At 31.2% G+C, this 22,418-nt stretch overlaps 1 protein-coding gene and 1 pseudogene across 1 annotated transcript; one reads left to right on the forward strand and one right to left on the reverse strand.

Moving 5' to 3' along the window:
* Positions 1–5,499: 5,499 nt before the first annotated feature.
* Positions 5,500–7,719, reverse strand: LOC123889381 (annotated as a pseudogene).
* A 2,689-nt stretch (positions 7,720–10,408) lies between these two features.
* On the forward strand, positions 10,409–21,629 carry LOC123902386 (serine/threonine protein phosphatase 2A regulatory subunit B''beta-like). Its single transcript, XM_045952094.1, has 13 exons — positions 10,409–11,029; positions 12,846–13,088; positions 13,207–13,312; positions 13,429–13,528; positions 15,814–15,919; positions 16,075–16,165; positions 16,602–16,743; positions 18,818–18,965; positions 19,454–19,563; positions 20,416–20,572; positions 20,664–20,789; positions 20,866–21,017; positions 21,339–21,629. The coding sequence occupies exons 1-12, from the start codon at positions 10,880–10,882 to the stop codon at positions 21,004–21,006; spliced, it is 1,620 nt and encodes a 539-aa protein (XP_045808050.1). The 5' UTR covers positions 10,409–10,879; the 3' UTR covers positions 21,007–21,017; positions 21,339–21,629.
* Positions 21,630–22,418: the final 789 nt, after the last annotated feature.

A 22,418-nucleotide genomic window follows, 5' to 3' on the forward strand; every position in this document is an offset into this window, starting at 1 on the left:
TTCTAACTGATATATAAATATGTTCTATGTAATTATTTCTTTCAATTTAAATATTTAGAATTGCAACCAATTTTATAGCGTCGTAACGTTACGCCCGTGCTACTAGTTAGCTCCAAAAGTTCACAAAGGACTAATCTTATTTTCTACCACTCTCTCATACAACAAAGAGAGTTACACACTCTCCCATAAAATAACTAATTGAACGAGTAAAACCTTAATTATAAATTATAACCATAGATATTAATTATGTTTAGGTGTGTGTATTGTGGTGATTGAAATCATAAAGATATATGGCCTCCTTATGTTTAGCGTTGTCTTCTTGTATACTCAAATGTCAATTAAGTCTTTAATTAACTACTTTCTTCATAATACTCAATAAATTCAATAAGGTAGCAACTTTATTTCAAGATAAAATATATTATTAAAGATGATTTTTGTTATGAACTATTTCTAAAGAATAGCAAGAATATAGAAGGAGAAGAGAAAGAGAGAAGAGAAAGGAATAGACCATTGTTATTATTCTATTCACAAGTGTGTATCACATTGTATCATATGCTCTATTTATAGGACAATATATGGGCCAATGAATATGGGCCAAGACTAATGGACATCTACTAATATATTCATAACACTCCCCCTTAGATGTCCATTGAGGATATGCCTCATTAAAACCTTACTAGAGAAAAACCTATTGGGAAAAAATCATAGTGAAGGAAAAAGAGTACATAGTCTTTTGTGTGTGAACTGCCTCATTAAAAACCTTACTAGGAAAACCCAGTAGGATAAAACCATGGTGAAGGGAAAAAGAGTGCAGAACATATTTATATCTCCCCCCTGATAAATACAAATATATCTAAGAAGAAAAATGTCAAATAATCTTCAATATTATTTGCTCCAAAGCTTTGACAATTGGTGATGACATGTTGACAATCTTATATCTTCGTTATTATATTCTTCAAATTAGCAGTGTTTGTGATATGATCTTCATGTTGAATTGTAGCAAAAACCCTTTATAAGAAAAATCACAACCCCTTGTATCTGTTGAATATCGTACTTCAAACAAATCACATTCTTGATCTATTTCATATAGTGCTAAACTTTCCGCATCATTTTATTTCATGAGATTGTTATTATAGTTTGGTTCACATATTTCCATGGGTGATTGTACTTCCTCATGTAATGACCAAACAACTTGTTTGTGATCGGTACCCTTATAAGGATTAGACAAATAACCTGCATATCTAAACCAAAAATATATACTTGATGATATATTGACAACAAATAATAGGTTAGCAATGTATTTGTCCCCATTAGAACCAAAATGCGGTACTTCAAGACCAATTAGTTCTTCATCATTTACTCAAACTCTAAAATGACATTTGTTTACATCGGTGATCTTACAAAACGTAATTGATTTTATCTTTCATATAGAATCATTTTAGAACCTTCTGTATATAAACTTCATGATTCACAAAATATTTTTCAAATACTTATTTTGTAAGAAATGACAATATCTCAAGCTCTTCAGGAGTCTCTTGATCATATTTTTATCATCGACATAAATTTTAAATATATCAAATTCATTGCCAAATATTTTCTTAAAATGAACAAATTGTCATTTTCATATTTCTCACTTGGAAATATTCAACAAGAATATTATACAACATGCATATAGATGTTGCTCGAGTATATAAGGAGACTTATTCATGTTTATTAAGTCACCTCTCCAATATATATGTGTCTTACGAAAATTAAATCCTTCTGGGATTTTCATATAATCATCATTATCCAGTGAGCCAGTCAAATACGTTAAAACACATATTTCACATAAATTGAGTATTTCATATGCTACTCAACTTAATTAATTACAAAGAAGTTTTGGAATTCACTTCAGGTGAATATGCTTATTGAAAATCAATGATAGACATTTATCAATATACTTGAATAACAATTCAAACTCTAAATATTTTATTTTCATTATTTTTCTCTTGAAAATTTATTCATATCGAATTATTTCCATCTGCAGATGGAATGAACTATTGGTCCAAAAACGTTCCGCTTTGCAAAGCTAGTTTAATTTTGTATCAATTACGTCTATTTATTTATTCAATCATTTCATTGTCTATAATCCTTAATAGACTTTGATTTATGATCCTCATTATTTCTTATCATATATAGCGCTATATTATATAAATAAACATCGTCAACGTTGATTTTCTTTCGGTTTCATCGTATTCCATTCATAATATAATTCGTCGAGATCTCTTTATTTTCATAAATTTCAGGTACCTTATAAGTTCTTATGGAACTAGAAAATTAATTATGTCAAATAATCTTTTCATATCCTCACTTGAGTCATCTTTCTTTTTAGCTCCTTTTCTTATTTGAGGATTTTTATCTTTGGAACCGACTGACCTACCACGCTACAGGGTGGTTAAAATTCATTTGCAATATAAGATTGTCCAACAGGGACATCCATTTTGATTGGAGCATTAGCAGCTGATAGTTGATTTCAAAAACTTTGCAAATGATATATCTTTTGAACATCTGGTTCAATCTATTTTATATGAGGATCAAGATGAGATAATAATAACTATTTATTTCAAGTGATTCATTTGAATTTCAGGTTCATATTTTTCAGCTGCTTATTCCCTCCCCCTAATATTGGGAAAACTAATTCATCATCACTTGAAAATTATCCTTCTGGGCTATAAACAAGTCCCTATTGGCTCAATATAATTTATAAGGGATGAAGAGTTGTATCAAATATATTTTCCCAATATTCTTTAATAATTCATCGTACTGCATTATATTGGAACAATTGGAATATACCAACACATCCAAAAATGCTTATATGAAAAATATTAGAGTATAAAACTAAACTTAATTGCAAGTTAAGGGGAAGACTTTCGTATAATAACTTATTGGCTTGAGCGAATCAATATCTCAACATATATATTTAAATGTTCCCAAAATATAAAATAGAACTTAGAAATATTGATCTCATAAGTATCGATCATGTAATTAACTTTAGACGTCTAAAAAATGGATCTTCAAGTCCATTATTATTTTTGTTTGTATGAACATATTCTACAAGATGTTCGGTATAAATTTCAATTAACATATGATACTTATCAAATACTTTATAGAATAATATATATATAATGAGCTCTCAAAAATAATCTCACAAACTTTTGGTTGTGAGTTGATAACTAACATACATGTGACCATTTAGTTGATGCATCAATTAAAATTATAGAAATTTAATTGGTCCACATGATCGGTGTATTGATTTATAAATATCACCTTATATATAAAATAAGAGACGCTCGTTTACTAAATTTATCAATTTTCTTCGGGAACTAGTAATACACAAAAAGTGTAAGATTGAATGAACTTCTGGCCATTCAATACATATTCATAGAAATTTTTCGCTTCATAATAGACCAGAAATGACCCAACTGATCTAGCCAATGATAAAATTAATATGATTTATTTGTAAACTTCTGGTTTACTTGAACATGTGCTTAAATTGCACTAATATCATAAGTACACCACAAACTAGAGACAAAAGTTGATAATATGTCTCGTAATATAGAGATAAAATATTTCCGTCGTTTCTTGTTTCAATATGATATTCATTTATGTGAATATCCTTCGGTAACAAATTTCTTTAAGACTTAAAATATAAAATACATTAGCAAAGTGCAACTTTGTTTCTCGATATAACAATGCATTGTCTCTTCTGGAGCCTTCAATAATTTTCGTACTACCAAAGATAAAATTTAATTTTTCATGAATAGTAGTATCAATGAATATTTTCAAGCTAAACAAATATGTTTCTACAAAAAAATCTTTTCGGTGGAACACAATAAAAAAATAGTAATAATTTATTTGTATGAGAATTAAAAGAGTAAAAATATAGTAACAATTAAAAGATTTTAAAATTAAAATCAATCAATTGATTTAAATATGTAACCGAATAATTAAAATCAATTTATGTTTGCAAGGAATAATTTTTTTTTTTTTTTTTTAAGAGCAAAGAATAATCATTATTATGAGAGGAAGAAAAAAAAACGTTTGAACCATGCATTCAATCACGAGTTTAATATATCAATAATATCCATCCAATGTATGTAAAACAATGGATATACAAAATATTCTTGAACTTTTTTTTTCTTTTTTAAAGTTGCTACTTCAAGAGCATATTCAAGAGACATAAATATTTCTTCTATTGATTTCCTTTTAATTTTGGTTCACCTTATACCAAGATCAAATATATCATATCGATTGTAATCATGTTATAAAATTTTGTAAGTTCTTCAGGAACTTAACAATATATCTCTATCAACAATGGCTATGGAAAAATTACAATTTTCCAATCCTTTTGGAATACTTGATATTAAACTTTTGCTTATTCAAGAACTATATCTTTAGGGAAATTAAAATATTAGTTCTTCAAGAATTATACCACCAATATTTATAAACATTGATTATGAAAAATTGTTCTTGAGCGATATTACAAGAAATGCTTTAATATTGAATTTTAAGTTCTTCAAGAACTATACAAATAATTTTTCATTAACAATGGTTCGTGAAATTCATATTCTTTGAGTAATCCATCGGAGATCATTATTATTAAAGTATTAGTTCTTCAAGAACTATATCACAAGTGATCTTCATAATGATTAAGAATAATTTATTCCTTGTGCATTCAATTGAATTTTCCTTTTTTCTTCTTTAGTTCTTCAGGAACTAATTTGCCCACTTTTTACTCTTTTTTTTCATTATTTTTTCTTTCACTTCTAGTGAGAAGCCGAAATTTTAAAATTAACACAGTCATGACTATTACCACGACCATGACCACAATTTTTTTTTCATGGTAATCGTGTGTTACTACATTCACTTCTGGGAATGGAGTAACATCAGTGGGTTAGGTTTCATTCACTTATGAGAATGCTTTTTCATTCATTTATCATTGATATATACTATTATCAAATAATAAAATTAAGCAAATAATTAGATAAACATAGTAAACACAGTCTAATAAAAGATAATTCCAATTATTTTTATTAATACTAATATAATGTAACGTACTAAAATTTTATAATGCAAATTAAATAGTAACATAATGAAATTAATAATAATTATAATGTAACATATGCTATGAATGAGATTAATTAGTAACTTATTGAAAATAAATTGGAATATTTTTATGCTTTAGCTTTACAATATGATGATACATATTAAATTATTATTATTATTTATTATTATTATTATTATTATTATTATTATTATTATTATTATTATTATTATTATAACAATAAATAAAAATAAATTCAATAAAAATTATAAATAGCCAAAACTCTAAAAAAAAATTGATAAAGCTATCCTTTAGGGATGCATGTATATGTATTTTGAATTCTTCTGGAATTCATAAGAAATAATTTATAAGAAGTTCTTCAAGAACTATATAACATCATTATAATGTAAAATTAATCATTTATGCAATTCTTCAGGAATGCATACAACATCAAGTTCTTCAGGAACTGTATAACATATATTATAATGTAATAGGAATACATATATTGGTGCAATCCTTCAGGGATGCATAAATATATTGAATTATTCATGAGTTCTTCAAAAACTTTATAAATATAATAGATCTTATCAATTATTTTGTACATCCTTCAGGGATCTGTCCCAATTGAATTCATCAAGATTTCATGGAGAACAAAATTTGGATTTTTAAGTTCTTTAAGAACTATATAATAGATCAAATCGGTTATTTTTTTTTTCAATCCTTCAGGGATTGATATTTTAGAAGCGTAGGTTTATGAATCTTCAGGATTCATATTTTAAAATTTCATCATACTATGAATCTTCAGGATTCATATTTTAAAAATTTTACTACGATACTTCTGGATCGTAGACTGTGAATCAATATGAAAAAAAAACGAAAAAAATAGAATAAAAAAATACAAGAGAAAGAGGGGAGAGAGACTATCGTGCTGATAACGTGTTATGAACTATTTCTAAAGAATAGCAAGAATATAGAAGGAGAAGAGAAAGAGAGAAGAGAAAGGAATAGACCATTGTTATTATTCTATTCACAAGTGTGTATCACATTGTATCATATGCTCTATTTATAGGACAATATATGGGCCAATGAATATGAGCTAAGACTAATGGACATCTACTAATATATTCATAACAATTTTGTTTTATTTGTAACAATTTCATTTTTCTAACACTAAACAATAGGAATGAATTCCTTTACAACTTCAGAGCTTTAATTCCAAATCCAATGTGTCATCATTGACAATAGGAGGATTAACAAACATGCTATTGATTGGTTTATCTAGCTTGTCAATATATGGTTTAGTTCCATCAATTTGAGAAACTTCCATATAATGTTGAGTTGGTGGCATTAATGTCATTTTAGCAACATTTTTCTCAGCAGATGGCATAACATTTTGTAAAACATGGGGTGGATGTGAAAAAACATTGTTCATAATTTAGCTTGTTGTTGGTTGAGGTAATGCCAATGGTTGTTGTGGTGGTGCTTGGAGAGGGTTGGGAAATGTACTCATCAACAGACGGATCTATAACCTCGTCAACATTCTTAATATCACCCAAATCTGTGAGATAGGCGGAGACATCAAAATCTGAATCCTCAGCATTGTATCCATTAGTGTCAAGATACTCGTTATCAACAGCTAACCATTCATCGAAATCAGGATCATGCGCACGAGCAGGCGGCAAGGGAAGCACCTGTCCTTCAACAAAGCTTTCAAATGTGACACTATCCTTGTCAATGTCCAACATTTCAACATAATCATCATCAACAGCCACCAACGAATCCACCCATTCATTTATATCAGAAGCGGACAAATCTTGTTTCAAAACTTCATTATTATCGGGCGGCAAGGGAAGTATCCATCCTTCAACGACGCTTCCAATTGTGACACTGGTGTCAAGATCAAACATTTCAAGATAATCATCATCAACAGCCACCAACGAATCCACCCATTCGTTGATATCAGAAGCGGACAAATCTTGTTTCAAAACTTCCTTATTAACGGGTGGCAAGGGAAGTATCTGTCCTTGAACAACATTCTCCTCCCATTCAGCTTCTTCAACAAAGGGTGCACCATATTTCTCCTCCCCATTTTCTTCAACAACATTCTCAACCCATTCAGCTTCAACAAAGGGTGCTCCATATTTCTCCCCATTTTTTGGCCCCGAACCACTCTTCTGAAATACCCTACAGAGAACATATGCATCCTACAATCCATGTTTGGGCAATGATTGATCAATGATTCTATATTCATGCATAACCCAATTGGAGCGTTCACCGTGTGGAGCCCTACCCAAGTGATAAACAAGAGTCTTCTTCATTCCAACAGTAACCTCTCCGTTCTTGATAACACGATCCTTGCCAGTAGTCTTCCAGTAACCTCTATCAGTAGCACGATTCGTCCTGTTACTACTACTACTACCATACTTCTTGTCCAACCCACTGAAAAAATACCATTCCAAATCCCTAGTTTTCAATTTCGATAAACTTGGAAGATCCCATGGCTCGAATTTGTAGATATCAATAACGGAGAGATGATCGAAACACGGTGGTAACTTTCTTGTCAGTTTCCGTTTCAAGTAGAAACAAACGATTTCTTCGTCGGTAGGGTGGAATCGGAATCCAGGACCTTGATACATAGTTAATCTTGATCTATCTCAAAAACATATCAAACAATTTTAGATTTTTATACAATTCAACATAGATAATCTATACGATATAAGCTTTCAATCCAACTATGAATTTTGTAAAATTTGTATTCGTTAAAGCGTTATTGAGCGGTGTAACATTACTCAAATGTTACACCGGTGTAATTTAATCCCTCCCCTCATATTATTGATAGTTGTTGGGTTTTATTTAATTTATTTTATACTAATAATAATTGTAAAATTGTTAACGAATTAGTAACTCTTTTAAAAACTAGAACTTTGACCCATGTGGTGAATGAGTCTAATTAGGTGTAATATGTAACAATAAAAAATAAAATACAAAAATTTCAAGAGCATTTTCAATAAGAGTAGTATAGGGAATTTCATGGACTAATTATTCTATATTTGTTTATGTGCTTATTTTATATTTTATATATTTTTAAAATAATTTTGGAACCCCATCGTTTTGTTTACTTATTAAAAAATAATTGATGATAACTAAAGGTTAAAAAATTGATGATAATTAAAGGTTAAAAAAAATTAAAGACATAATCAAGAACATAAACTTTAGTAGACATCCATAAATAAATAAAAATTGTGATTAGTTCCGCCGTTCAAATTTATTGAAAACAGGGTTTACATATTATGTTTCCTAAATTCTTTCATAATTGAAGCACATGTTTTAGCGGTTGAAAGGTTTTATTGTAAGTAAGGGATGCAGGTTAAATGACAAATCTGTATTTTTTTAATATAAAGCTGCAATAAAAAGAAAGAGAAAATGAGAGGGGAAAAAATTTGGTTTAGGGTTAACTTATGTTAGCAAGTTTATAATATAAGAGATTATCGGTTTTTAATTGTTTAAATTGTGCAATGAAAATTGATGGTGCTTAATTATCGTATGAAATTTTTCCTATGAGAGTTGATGGAGTTTAACACTTTGTGGACATAATTTAAATCACAATTGGTCTGGTAGTGCATATTGTATCAATTGATCATCGGTTAATATTAAATCTGCAATGTTAAAATCAAAATAATGAATGTGATTAGTGACATGACTATGGTTGTGTTTGGTTGTATTGCAAAAAAAATTGATTTAGCAGAATTGAGTTTGATAATAACTTTCCAAATTATACGTGATAATAACTTTCCAAATCTCACATGATAATTATTCTCTAAATTTATGATCCGGTAGAAAAAAAATCATTGATCAGGAAAAACATAAAAATATTTCGTGATGAATAATATAGTCAACAATAATTTTGATATGATATACTTTTAAAATTGATGGTGCTTATCAATTATTGCACATAATTTTAATCAAAATTGGTATACTTGCCATAGTGGTTAGAAATATTGCCCCCCATTTTCAAGTCAAAATTGTATTATTTTTTAATAAAAATTGCAAAATAAAATGGAGGGAAAACAAAGAAAACAAATTAGGGTTTAGAGTTTGCTTGTGTATACAAGCTTATAATATAAAAGATGGAGTGATTAATTTAGCAATTGCCAATCAAACTTGAATTTTATTCAACTTTTTTTTCTTCTTTAGTATAGCTTCATATTTACTCTTACTTTTTATTTTAATGTTTCACGTTAATTTCTATAAATGATATTTTATACTAGTATGTTTTTAGCATGTACATTTAACAATTTTAAGAACTTATATTAATTTTAATATGAGTTAAATTCATACGAGTTTACGAGTTGATGTGAAAACTCAAATTTGACAACCTTGTATGTGGCAATTGCAAGTGTTGAACGTGTTTTCTCCTCTATAAAATATGTGAAGAACTAAACAACAAAATGAATACTCAAGAGTAAAATGGTCGTCATGTAACTTTATAGAAAGAGATGTTATTTTTAACTGCTTATAGCTTTATTTTACCAAACAGAGCCTTATTTCATCTCATGTCTTTTTTTTGTTTGTCGTGATTTTCACTTGTATCTGGTCCATTAGATTGTATAATTTGATTCGGATGTCAGTTCTGACATCAATTAGTTTCAGCTCTCTCCCGATCGCAATTGCGGAAGATCGAACCGTAATTCTCCCTACCAAGTCCAACGTCAATAACCACTTAACCAACCAACGATTGGTTATCGTGCCCTTTTAATTTATCAAAATTGTGCAAGGTTATAGAAAAATGAATTATACGCAATTAACCCAGTAATCACTGTGTATTAAATAAATCAGAACAATTAAATCAACTTTTTTACGGCTAACATTACTTACTGCGTGAAATTGCGTGAAACAGTTACAAATTATAACGGACAATTCTGTTTCAAATGATACTAGTATTGTTACACATAAAATTGTGAAATCTTTAATTTTCATATACTTTTATAAATTAGGGTCATGCTAACCGGTGCCCCCGGGGCATTGGTTAAGGAAACCAAAAAAGGAAATTTTAAAATTGAAAATAATACTTTTTAGACTTTCGAGGCGTTGACCGCACAAACTTCAATATGATATTACTATATTTGGTTCCTTAAACAGTGCCCCGGGGGCATTGTTTAGCATTTTCCTATAAATTATTATAACGTATTCCATTTTCAATCTAAATAAATAAACACAAACTCAAATCTAAGAAAAACTGTTTATATTTTTTTTTCCCACCTGAAATTTTTTTTCAAAATCAGTCCACCAAAGTGAAGAAAAATAATAATTTTTTTTGAAATTTTCATACAGCTTTTGTTAATTGCATTATCCATTCGTTTACTCACACTCTCCACAGTTTCAGTTAGTACGGTGCGTGCACAGTCACAAAACAGATAAAAACAACTCTCTTTCCTCTCTCTCTCTCTCTCTCTCTCTCTCTCTCTCTCTCATCACTGCCATTTCCATTCCCTCTTTCTCATCTCTTTTTCAAACCTCTAAACCAAACAAGGGTTTTCTTTTTCTCTTTTTCATTTCTTCATCTATTTCACACTCCAATTTTCTCATATTTCATCGATACCCATGATTGTTTTTGCCTCAAAGTTGCTAACTTGGTAACTGGGTTTTGCTAACCAAACCAGTAGAAGAAGAATAAGGGAACCAATTTCAGTGATCGTTGAAGAACTGAGGTTTAGGGTTTTTTTAGTGGGTTTGTGAATTTTGATTGAATTAGGGTTATTAAGTTTGTATGAGAGATAAAATTGTGTTGTGATTGAGATGGATGTGGAGGAAACTGGAAAGTTGGAATCTTTGGACCCAGATATGTTGCAGCTTCAAGAGGTTTCTCCTTTTTCTCTCAAATCGAGTCCTTATGTTGCTGAAGAGCTTTTCTCGCAGTGGCTTTCACTTCCAGATACTTCTCGTTTGGTAAATAGATATTTAGTTGATTTGAACTTAACCCATTTATGTTTTTCTATGAATCAATGATTTTGACTATTTATTTGACTAATGTAGATTATGCAAATAGAGCTTTGTGGAATATATTTTATTTACTTTTGTCCTAATTGTAAGTGTTTTCTATTGTTTCATGGGAGTTTTAGTTAGCAAAATTGGACTAAAATGTGAAAGAGTTCAGTATAGTAATTAGGTTTTAAACCCTAATATGTTGATGGATTATCTTTTCTATTCAATTGCATTGTATCTGTATGGATCACTTTTTATTTTTTGGTCAAGTAGCCTAGTGGCTAGAATTTCACTTTTTAAGGTGAATAAGTGGGAGTATCAGGGTTCGAACCTCGGTCCTGCATAATACATGCAACGTCCTTACCAAACGAGCTATGCTCACGGGGACCGTTGTATGGATCACGTTAGCTTGGATGATTGTAGCTAAAACCCGGCTTGTATTTATTTATTGTGCCGTATATGGTCTATTGTAAATAACTTGTCATACGAGTGTTTCTTCGCTTCCTTTTAAAGTAGCTTTCTTATGTATTGTATTGACGTTGAGTGCATTGCCGCACGACAGATGGCTAATCTCAAACTTTTACGAATAAGAGGCCTCATTTTAGTATTCAGTCTAATGCTCCATTTTTGCTTTTATACTTTCAAACACAATAAGTGAACCTTTCCTTTTCGTTGTTAATGCCTTGATGGAAATTTTAGACTGCAATCAGTCAGTCATAGAAAGTGGTATCTGTTTTAATGTTTTGAATAATAGAGCTCTTTGACCATATTTTTAAATCGTGGAACTTTCCTCTACCTTCAAGATGACTTTTGAGGCACATAAAATAATTAATTTTGCAAAAGCTTGTGCTTTAAATTCATTATATTTTTTAATCTTGGAACTTTCCTCTACCTTTAAGATGACTTTTGAGGCATAGAAAGTGATTAACTTTGCAAAAGCTTGTGCGTTAAATTAAATTCATTATTTTGTATGCTTGTATGAGTCTGAATTTGTTGTGTTCTGACAATAGACAAACAACTGTTCTTGTATGTTCATTTTAATCACCATCTTATAGGAATATTAGTATATGGAGCTTTCGATGATATGCTTTCCTGTTAGATCATGTGAGGAAACAACTTAAGATGTTGAACTTGTGTAGAATGTAGGTACCATGTAGCTTGTAGACTGTTGTATCTATGTTACTAATAGTGGATGGCGGTTTGTGGCAGCAAGCCCAAAATCTACTCTACCATAACAATATGGAAGATGGCATTGTGGTATATGAGTGCATACAAAAATATATACTAAAATAATTGCTGAATAGTGAGATTAACATGCCATTACCATTAGTAGATAAACTTACAACGAGCAGAATAGGGATGCTCATTATTTGTACCATGGAGATGTATGGAAAGATACTAAACAAAATGCAAAATAGTGAGGTCAATTAAGTGAGATTCAGGTCAGGACCAGGTCACTTGATCCAAACCCTTTTTTCCGGATTATTTTTTTAAGAGATTTCCTCATTTTTCACTTGATTTTTTTTAATTAAATAAATGGTTGTTATAAACCATTGCCATATAAAAAGGTATTTCTCATGAATAGTGTAAGTTTATTAGCAAGGCTGTTGAGTTCCTGAATTATGCTGTGCTAGGACTAGATGTTTTAATCTATTTCCAGTTGCCCTCTACAAAAGCATTGCCATTTCTTTTTTGCTTTCTTGTTTGTTTAATTCGTATATCCGTATTTTATGTATATTTCCTTCAAGGTTTTTTTTTCATTGATGCATTCTTAACACAGGTTAAGTCACTGCTTGCTGACGCAAAGGCTGGAGTTCCCTTCAGTGCACTTGAGAACTCAACAAATTCAAATGCTCTTTCAATCAACCCGTTACCTTCCTTATTTCCGGCTGGGAGTACACCACCACTTTCACCACGCAGCTCACCTGGTTCCCCACGGACCATGAAACAGAGAACTAGCCCTTCTTCATTAGGTTCTCCACTAAAATTAGTCCGTGACCCTGTAAGGGAGATCATTCCTCAGGTATATATAATGTCTTAACTAATTATTTGTTATTTTTCCTCAAACTTTTCTGGGTTATATCTAGAAAGCATTAATTCCTTGTATTACTGTTTATTAACATTACCTTGAATGTTTGTAGTTCTACTTCAAAAATGGTCGTCCACCTCCAAATGAAATGAAAGAGCATTTCCTGTTTCAAGTTGATAATCGATTTCACGGTCATTTGGATGGTTTGCAATTACTTGGTAAGAACATGATATTTGTGGGATTATTTGGTTCTGTATTCTCAATTATGACAATATTCTGGAGAAATATTAGTTGCCTTTTCAACTTCTTTTATAAATTTGTATTCGAATTTCAGAGTTCAAGTCTTTTACGAAAGAGATATGCAAACTTCCCTCGTTTTTCTCTACTGCTCTTTTCAGAAAGATTGATGTCAGTTTTACAGGAACCATAACAAGGTACCAAATCTCTTATTGGACTATTCCATTATAAAATAATATGGAAAATAGGGCTACATAAAATAAGCAGTTGAAAAGTGTTTTTTATTTTCTAGGTGAATAGGTTATGCTTCATAGGGTTTGCGATTGTTTAATCAATGTACTTTAAATTTCTAACATTTCATCCTTTCCCTTGAAGCATTCTTTTAAAAATCGAATTAGACATCAAACCGGTGAGACCTTTGGGTCATGGTTCAACTGATTTAGACTGCTTGAACTGGGGCAAAACTGCAAGCGAATCGTTCAAATAAGCAAACAGTAGACAGTGCCAGTCCACAGTTCAATCGAACCATCCAGTTCAATTTTTAAAACATTGCTTGAATGAAAGAAAATGATCTTAAACCTTAGATCAACCATCACTTATATTCTAATGATATCATTTATGTTGGATGGCAATACTAACCTGGCAAATACTACCCTAGTTGGTGATTTAACTATTTTGTGGGTGGTGATTTCCTAGGTAGTCGATAGCGCGCTTTGGTTTGTTTCATTATCTGAAAATATCATATGTTTGAAAAAGGAGATAGTTGGCATTGTGAAGAAGGGAAACCAAAGTCTTGAAGCTTGCCGGCGCTGTGTTGTTGATGTTAGGGTTACATACTTACATATCAAAATAACCTAATGGGCTTATTTTTTTGTTCGAGGCTTTGAGCAATGTGGGCCTCTAAGTTTTAACCGAACAGTACAATACAAATAATAATAACAAAAATAACACGAGGCTGCCAGAGAAAATATTTCTTATAAAATTAACCAAATAACATAATTAAATAATAGTAAAAATAATATATTAGTTCAGTAATTATTAGATATTGTTTGAAAATAAAAAATAACTACATATATTTAGTATAAAAATTAAAATATTTAGATATGTGTAGTATTAATTACTATAGTTATATATTAAATACTTCAAATATACGCTATCTCGCTATCCCAGTTTTGGGGTTGGCTGCTCCGCGTCGCTATCCGGGATTGACTACCTAATGTGATTTCAGAATTATTTTGGAGGACCCTTTCACTGGTTTCACTCTTTGTTGTTTGAATTCAATGTTGAAGTGAATTTAGAATTTACGCAACTAAAGTTGGTAGTTCTTGGTGGCACTTCTGGGTAACTCCATGTAGGACTATAACACAGAGTGGAGGCAATGTTGTCAAAATCGAGATTCTACCTAGGATTAAGAGAGGGTGAAAGATTGTATCTCGTTCTCGGGTGATTATAGCATGGATCGTAAGGTCCTGCCTAAAATTCAAAATTATACTGACACACATATGTTTGTGTGTGTATGTATCAGTTCATATAATTTACTATTCAAAATTAGACTGATGAAAATACTATCTGCTTTAGTTTTTATAAACATTATCGGTACAATAGTAAATAATTTTTGACAGGTCATGTATGATGTATAAATAATATATTATGAATTAATTTTTAAAATATGCCACTTGTAATATATTAATAACAAAAAATGCGCTCACACGTGTGTGTGTGTATTAGTTCATATAATTTACTATTCAAAATTAGACTGACGAAAATACTATCTGCTTTAGTTTTTATAAACATTATCGGTACAATAGTAAATAATTTTTGACAGGTCATGTATGATGCATAAATAATATATTATGAATTAATTTTTAAAATATGCCACTTGTAATATATTAATAACAAAAAATGCGCTCACACGTGTGTGTGTGTGTGTGTATTAGGTAAACTGTGAGCATGCATGAACTGTATTATACTGACAAGACTCATTATACACATTTCCCCCAATCCTTACAAGACAGAGATGATAAAGTAATCAAGGGCATCTTAGTAAGAAAATAATTAATGCAAGAGAGAAATTAAAGAGTCTCATAAACAAACTTCTCAAAAGGGTTTTGTATAAAGGGACAGAGGTAGCAATTAATCCAGTATAGTAATAGATGGATAGATAACAAACAAATGATAAATGTTGGTTCACCTGTGTGTTTCCACTGACAACCAACTGTTGTTCGGTTTTAGATTAGATCAATTGTAGCTGCCATTTTCAAAATTAGCTGGGGAAATTGCTACCCTCAGTTTTCCACTTCTGTTTTTCATTATATGATTTGTATTTTATGTATAAAATATCTTTTATCATGATAGATCATGTGTGGCTTTTGTAGAGAACTGGAAGTTAACAGATTAGATATTATAATTTATTCTGAATTTATTCACGGAAACATTTTGGTCCTGTTGGGCCTTATTCCTTACAATTTTACATATATTTTAGGGATCAATTTATCGACTATTGGATTCGAAGCAATATGTTAGCTATGGATTTACCGACACAAATATATACCATACTGAAGCAGCCACATCGAACATACCTTGTACAGGTTTGCTTTGTTTTACAAGTTGTCATACCCTTACTCCCAAGTATTTTGCTGTTCATCTCTCAAGTCTAAACATGAATTATTATGGGCCTGGTAGCTTACTAAAATGTTATATATTAGAATTAGAATTGCACTGATGTTATCTATTTCTGATGCAGGATGATTTCAAACCTATCTTGAGGGAACTATTGTCTTCTCATCCTGGATTGGAGTTTTTGCACAGCACGCCTGAATTTCAAGAAAGATATGGTATGTACGATCATATTATTTTAATTTAGATTAATGTTTTGTTTTGTTTTAAGCCTCTTTACTTTTTTTATAATTTGTTTCGTAAATAAATAGATCTCTTAGTCACGAGACTTGTCCAAATATTTTTGGAGGACATCTAATTCCGATTGGCATTTTTCTTTTGTAGATAAGTTTGGTTCTTTGTAGTAGATAAGTTGGGGCTAATTTCTAATTAATGTCTGACAATAAGGTTATCCAATTAAGATATGATTTACTTTAGTTTTTTCTTTTCCTTCCCACACTTTTTCTTTGGGGGTGGGCATGCTAGAATGCAGACTGTCTGATAAGATTATCACGCTCTATCTTTCTTTTTAACATCACATCTATAAAATTTTAAGTTTTGAAAAAAGTTCTTGAGGTATTTCTGACTGTTGTTCTTTTGTTGTTGTTGAAACAGCTGAGACTGTCATACATAGAATATTTTACTACATGAATAGATCAGGAAATGGCCGACTTACTCTGAGGGAGTTGAAGCGTGGGAACCTAATTGATGCCATGTTGCATGTAGATGAAGAAGAGGATATTAATAAAGTTCTGAGGTAAAGTCTATACTAAAAAAGTTTGAAATAGAAACTATATTTTGTGTTTAAAAAAGAATATCATGGTAGTCATTGCTTCTGTATTAAGTAAACTGCTGGAGATAGGGCTGTTACAAAAAAATAAAAAAACTGAACTGCAGAACAGAACCAAACCTATCTACAAAGAACCGAACTGTTGATGCTGTATGTGAACTGAACTGGCCTTTCAAACGCAGTTCACTTAACTAAAAGAACCGAACTGCTAGAGTCAATGAACATTAATCCTACTGGACTGTAATAATGTCACTTATCACTGTGTAATTGTATGTCTAGATCAACAAACACTCGTATTCTTTTCTGCAGTCCAGAAATTCTCAGTCCAATTAATTTCATTGCTTCTCCATTTTCTATCACTTCTTTCCAAAAAATAAAATAAGAGACTGAAATACTGTTCTATTCTAACGTCGTGAAGCTGTCTCATACTTTCCAATTATGCAATCCAAGCACAAGCACATTTGATTCCAATTTGCAAAACCCCTAGAAATTGAAATCTCCATCAGAATGTTACACAACTTCAGATATTCAAATTTATGGAGCTTTTTTCTAGATCTTAAAATTCCTTCTTAACATTCCTTGCAAAATATAATAATTCTTGTTCTTCAAATTCCTACTTCATTTCCTTCCATTTATATGGATCAATTGTTCAACTATTTAAAATCAGTTGAGTTTAGTTCTTGAACCAATTCAGAACTAAGAATCAACTTGGTTCTATATAAGAAAAACAGTTCAGTTCTGAACTTGAAATGACTAGTGCACTGAACCAATGGACTAGTACGATTCAGTTTGGAATTAACAAAGTTCAGTTCAGTTTTGTTATTATAAATTTTTCTGTTTATTTGGTTCAGTTTAGTTTTCTACTGTGAACTGGACCGTGAATGGGACCAGCTGGAGGTATAAAACTGGAATATTTAATCATCCTGCTTGCCGACTAGTCACCCCTCCAAGATTCCATCACCCAAATTGTGGCCCTTAATTCAAGGGGTAAAGAGTAAAGACTTTCTTAAAACCTCCTTAACAAGAGATCCCCTAAGAGAAGCCAAGAACACCTAAATAGAATTTCTTAGAATTTGGGTTGAGCTTAACTCAACTCTTATAAAAGCAGATTATACAATGTTGACTGCCCTAACTTATAAACTTATGTTCAAGCTTTATCTCATCCAATGTCGGACTATTAACACACTCCCCTCACGCCCAAGAGTGGACATCTAGAGCGTGACCTGGTGGTCCGATAGCGGTGACGTGATAGCAGGTGGCTCAATAGATGTTTAATAGGCTCTGATACCATCTTAGAATCTGGGTTGTGTCTAACTCAACCCTTACAAAATGGCTTGTGAAATGAGAATTGCCCCCACTTATAAACTTATGTTCAGGCCTTATCTCATTTGATGAGAGACTCTTAAAAAGAAGGTTCAGGGTCCAAATCCTGAAAACTAACTGATATTTGCCTATACAAAAATTATATTCAAGGTTACAAGAAAAAATGCTGGAAAGTTTAGGAAAATGGCAAGAGAAACAGGTAGAAAATGGAGATCCACTGAATTCTGAATCTGACGAATTGTTTGTGTTTTCTCTGTTTGCTAGATCTGAATGCATTGGATACAAATAACTGAAGCTGATATTAATCTGACTATTTGACAGCTGTTATTCTAACTGTACAGAATCACTAAGTTGTCTAACATGCGGGGTAGGATGGGTAGCTCAACTGGTTAAGCTAGTTGAGCTAAGGGTTAAGGAGCAGGAGGTCCAGGGTTCAAGTCCTGGAAAAGGAGAAAAAACTAACATAATATTGTAATACCAACAATTAACATTGCTTATAAAAAAAAAAACTAAGTTCTCTAATATGCATCCATTCCATACCAATGTTGCTATGCTTCTTACATTTTGTGCTATCTCTATGTTCAATCTTGAGTCATTTGATTCCAAAGATGTGCAAGCTCATGATTAATTTCCATTTTCATTTTAGTTGTCACTAGAGTTTGATTTTTCTTTTCTTATTTCTGTTTGCTACATTAGTTCTTTGTTGAAAAAATTTCAGGTACTTCTCATATGAGCATTTTTATGTCATTTACTGCAAATTTTGGGAGCTCGACACAGATCACGACTTTTTCATTGACAGAGAGAACCTTATTAAATATGGGAACCATTCTCTTACATATCGGATCGTTGATAGAATTTTTTCCCAGGTCTGTTGGTACTTATCATCTTTCTTAATGTGTCAAGTTTAGTTTTACTGTGTATGGGTATGTGGGGCTCATATTGTAAATTCATAGCGGGTTTGGAACGATAAATTTTAGGAATTTGATTTATAAACAAAATTCTCTATTTGGAAACTGACTTTGAATCCTTTTACTTTCTGTTGTGGACTTGTGATTTTTTAGATATCCACTCAAATTTGGTTGAATATGATTTGATTTTAGTTTTCATTGAAGATGATAATTTTTCCCCTATTAGTTTATCTACATCGCATACTCTAAGAGTAATAAAGTAAACGACTTAAACAAAACGAGTTCCATTCACTTTGAAGGTATTTTAAATGTGGAATTTGATTTGGAAATAAACTCAAATTCTTTTGTTTAAATTGAGTCCTGAGCATTATAATTGTTAAACCAGTCAATCAAATCAGTTCCATCTTTTAAATTTTTTTGTCTTATTTATGCTAAAACTGAGGCAGGTTCCGCGAAAATTTAGCAGTAAAGTTGAAGGGAAGATGAACTATGAAGATTTTGTTCATTTTATACTTGCAGAGGAAGATAAGTCATCTGAACCTAGTCTGGAATACTGGTATACTCCCTAGCCTTCTCAAATACTGGAGATCCTTTTAGCAGCATAGAAAATCGTACGTCTTGACTGATATATGGCAACTTGGATAATGAATGAAAGCTAGTTATTTTCTTAACCATTTCACTTGCACAATTATATTGAATTTCTTATAATAGTTGTGGAAGTTATGGGGCTTTAGATAAAAGAATGAGAAGAATAAGAATTCTTATTTTTTTAATTAGGGTGAAATATAATTGGCAATGATTTGATACCAACTTGATACAAATTTCTAACCACTATATATAGGGCCACACGACTCCTAATTCTAAATGAATAGGGAAATCATGAATCAAATTATTTTAGTTACCAAGTCGTACGGGACCTAATATTAGGAGATAGTATTATAATAGAGTTCTTCTATTCTAACAACAACAGCGACAATATAATAATAATATGACATTGAAGTCCAATTCCGTGTCATTTGTTATAAATCAATAAATCACTTGCATAAGTCTGTTGTCCCTTTTCAATTAACTCATTCTATGTTTCAGAACATTGTTTTCAAAACTGGATTAGACTAGCTGGTTAACAGGGTTTGAACTGGGTTCTATTTAGGTAAGGTGTATTTAACAAAAAAACCCAGTTAATTCTAAAACCATTAAAAACTGGCCTATAACCTAGTAAGAACTAGTTTCAAGTGGTCAAATTCTTTCTTTAATTTTCCATTTAATTCTAAAGAATATTTTTAAGTTGAATTGAATGAAGATCCAGTGCCAAGTTTCACTTTCAGTGAACTTTTTCCCCTCTCTTCCTAAACATTAAATTTTAATTTTAAATTGTATCTTAAAGAATTTTTTCCCTAAATGGTTGTAGGTTCAGATGCATTGATTTGGATGGAAATGGAGTGTTGACATCAAATGAAATGCTGTTCTTTTACGAGGAGCAGTTGCATCGAATGGAATGTATGGCCCAAGAACCAGTGCTTTTCGAAGATATATTATGTCAGCTTGTTGATATGATTGGACCAGAGGTCTCTCCTTCATTCATTTTCTTGCATCTTTGGTTGTTTCATTTTTATTGCTCTCCAGTATGCCATGTTGTAACCATGCTAAGTTTTGCAGAATGATGGATATATCACATTACGTGATGTCAAAAGCAGCAAACTTTCTGGAAATGTTTTCAACATTCTTTTCAATCTCAACAAGTTCATCGCTTTTGAAACTCGTGATCCGTTTCTCATACGTCAGGTAGAAGAATGTTTTAGATCCTATTTTGCTATCAACGAAGACTTTTTTAGCAATGTTGGTAAATTCTGTTGTCCAGGAACGCGAGGATCCAAATATGACAGAGTGGGACCGTTTTGCACACAGAGAATATATTAGGCTTTCTATGGAAGAAGATGGTGAAGACATGTCAAATGCCAGTGGAGATGTCTGGGAAGAATCACTTGAGGCCCCTTTCTGAATTTCAATTAGGTAGGTTGAGTAGTGCATACTGCATGCCACATATTCATTGAATACATCTCAGGTTTAAATCTGTAGTTTTGGTCCGTCTATTTTGTCTTCACTTTTTGTCCCTCACTTGTCATATCATCAAAATTCAACATCAAAGGGCCCAGGTGGGGGGTACAAGTCGCGCATTTTAAAAATTAGGGGATCGAAATCATTGATCTAGAAATAGGGGGCCAAAATTGTGGGACTGATCAAAACTGCAGTTAAGCCTAATTATTTTATATAATTACATATATAGTATTTCTTGCACTACCTAAATAAATGGATATGATATCATAACTGTAGGTGAATCAAAGGCTAAGATATGCTGCTTCTAAGAATCTTCACACTCTACCACTCGAACATGCGGGTAGTATGCTCTTGGTTGGTAGATGTCTAATAGAATGCTCTGTGGAGAGGTTCTCCTGAAAAATTTGTTTAGTAAGAAATTGAGAATAGCTACAGGGTACTAGCTGGTTCAGATTTATTGTTTTTGTTCATATACTTATTTTTTAGACTTTCTATATGGAATTTGATTTCTGTAAAAAGAAACTGGAGGGCTTTTGGTTTATCCCTTTTGAGTTTTGGTTGTTTTCATGGTTTTGTTTCTTCTTTTTACAAATTTTTTCACAATTGTACTAATCTTTCAACTTGTTTCTTTAGTCTGTTCTGTTATATAGTTTTAAAGATTAAATCAATAACCATCTTACTAGTAGATTAAATTTCAACTTTCAGTCATATATATGAAGTGTGGATAATTTTCTAAAATTCGAAAGTATGTTTTAAATGGAAGTTATGTAATGTTTTCTATGAGGATGTAAAATCAGAAAGTTGAAATTCCTTCATGTTAGGGCAATTAATATATTAGTTTTTTTTTTTGGCTTAATTGCACATTTGGTCCCTTATGTTTATTTTTGGTTTCAAGTTGGTTTCAAATACTTAGGTGTTGAACTCTTGACTTCGTGCTTAAGGGCCCCAAATTCTTTTTCCCTTGAATTAATTCTTGGTAACTAAATATGTAATTAATATATAATTTAAGTTTTGGTAGAGTGTAATATAAATAATTATACCTTAATACAATCAATGTTTTGAAAGAGTTGAGCACACCTATAATTCTATCCACAATCCTGTCATGGTCACTTAACCATATTGGTAATTAAGCTGGTTAACTGATAATGTTAAACTTGGTGGTTAAACCAGCTTAACTTTTTGTTCTCTCTTTCGATGGATAAGCACAACCACTTCAAGGTGTCTCTTTTCTTTTAAATTTCTTCAATTGTAAGAAACATTAATCTGATGGATTGAGACAAACGATAAAATGAAATGCATTAATATAATGATGATGATTTGTATTGAGGATTCACACATATATTGTTATTATTTAGG

Source organism: Trifolium pratense, linkage group LG1 (genome assembly GCF_020283565.1).
Source record: "Trifolium pratense cultivar HEN17-A07 linkage group LG1, ARS_RC_1.1, whole genome shotgun sequence".
In the NCBI taxonomy this organism is placed as follows: Eukaryota; Viridiplantae; Streptophyta; class Magnoliopsida; order Fabales; family Fabaceae; genus Trifolium; species Trifolium pratense.